This window comes from Cariama cristata, unplaced genomic scaffold (genome assembly GCF_000690535.1).
Source record: "Cariama cristata isolate BGI_N322 unplaced genomic scaffold, ASM69053v1 scaffold23530, whole genome shotgun sequence".
Classification (NCBI taxonomy): domain Eukaryota; kingdom Metazoa; phylum Chordata; class Aves; order Cariamiformes; family Cariamidae; genus Cariama; species Cariama cristata.
Window position 1 is genome coordinate 354 of NW_009596673.1, and position 1,719 is coordinate 2,072.

The window sequence follows — 1,719 nt, forward strand, 5'->3', positions numbered from 1 at the left end:
CACCTGCTCCCCCCACGCAGTCTGCAAGTTCAAGGCACACAAGCGCTGCGCTGTCAGAGCCACCAACAACTGCAAGTGGACGACCCTGGCCTCCATTGGCACTGAAATCATCGAGGATGAGGATGGGGTAAGCAGGAGAGTCCACACGGGGGACTCTGGCAGAACAGAGCCACCAGAGCAGAGCTGGCCTTGCTGTGCCCAAATCAGGAGCAGGGGGAACCCTGGCACCTAGCTGTCCCCTGCACTGTGTGACCTCTGGGCTTCGTTCTGCAGGGTCATGGCCTGGTGACACATCCTCTGCCAGCTGGCACCAGGATCCCTTATTGCTTTCCAAGTGGGACTACCCCCAAACATTTGCTGGGGATACCCCTGCCCTACCCCATGCGCTGGCGGCTGCAAAGGGCCAGGCGGGCAGGGACAAGAGGGCATGAGAGGGGTCCGGGGGCTGCCTTGCCCTGCTCTGGGGCATCATCCCCTGCCCACTTCTTCCATGGTGCTTAGGGAAGGAGGTGGCCGGTGTCACTGTCCCTCAAGTGTGCTGGGATGGCAGGCATGGTGTGCTGTTGGTGACTGCCTCTCTCCGCAGGTGGCCATGCCCCACCAGTGGCTGGAGGGGAACCTGCCTGTCAGCGCACGCTGCGCCGTCTGCGACCGGACCTGCGGCAGTGTCCGGAGGCTGCAGGACTGGCGATGTCTCTGGTGCAAGGCCATCGTAAGGATGTGTCTGTCCCTGTCCCCCCGCACCATTGCACAGACAGCACTGCCCCTCCTGGGGGCATCGCTGGGGAGACTGAGGCTGGAGGCTTTGGTGCTGTGGCCCCTAGCTTTGCTTATGCACGCGTCCCTGTGTCCCCAGGTTCACAGTGCCTGCAAGGAGCTCTTCGGCAAGAGATGCCCCCTGGGCCAGTACAAAGTGTCCATCATCCCACCAACCGCCTTGAACAGCATTGATTCGGATGGTGAGTCATGGAGGGGACAGGGCTGGGCTGCAGGCTGGGGGAACAGGCTGTTTGGGACAGGGCTGTGAGCTCTCTGAGCTCCTCTGTAGGCTTTGACTTGTGGCACTGTGCCTGCTTTCCTGGGGGGCACCGGGAACACCACCATCAGTAGGCTCCAGAGTCAACGCCCCTCCCTGCTGCAGCCTTGGTTGAAGGCTGCTTGTTCCCTTGCACGCTTCTCCACGTGTGGCTTCTGCTGTGTGTGTTGCTCCTGCCAGGCTGCCTGTCATGGTGGCCCTGGTCATGGTCCCTCCGTGCTGGGGTCAGCAGTGCCAGCCCTGAGCCCTGACGTGGGATGCGCCCCCGTTGCACTCCAATGGTCCAGCACTTTGCAGGGCAGGATGAGGCCTTTGCTTGGGTTGTTTCTCAGTGTCTGAACCTTGGCTGTTTTTTTGGTAGTGCAGAGCACAGCTTCCTCCCGGCATGGGTGGCTGTGGGGCGCTGCGGGAAGAAGCAATGCGCAGCCTGGGGGGACCCCCCCTGCCATATCCCTCGCCCTCTCCGGAGGGGCCCAGCTGGCCTCCGCTGAGCAAAATCTGTTCTTCTCCTCCGGATATTTCTTTTCTTGTTCTTTAATGATTTTCACTGCTCGTCTCAGCTGGTGGCTCATCTGCTTTGCATTAGTCATTGGGATGCTGTCAGGGTAACCATCACACGGCTTCTCCTCCAGCTTCAGAGCCGTGGCTGCTCACGGACGGCCCCCTGGCAGCGGCCCTCCCCC

At 61.4% G+C, this 1,719-nt stretch overlaps 1 protein-coding gene across 1 annotated transcript in view; it reads left to right on the top strand.

Moving 5' to 3' along the window:
• The window catches only part of LOC104166968 (diacylglycerol kinase delta-like), a 10,463-nt gene that overhangs the window by 311 nt on the left and 8,433 nt on the right, over positions 1-1,719 (top strand). The window contains 3 exon segments of the mRNA XM_009707084.1: positions 21-127; positions 587-712; positions 857-959. Coding sequence (XP_009705386.1) covers positions 21-127; positions 587-712; positions 857-959 — 336 coding nt within the window.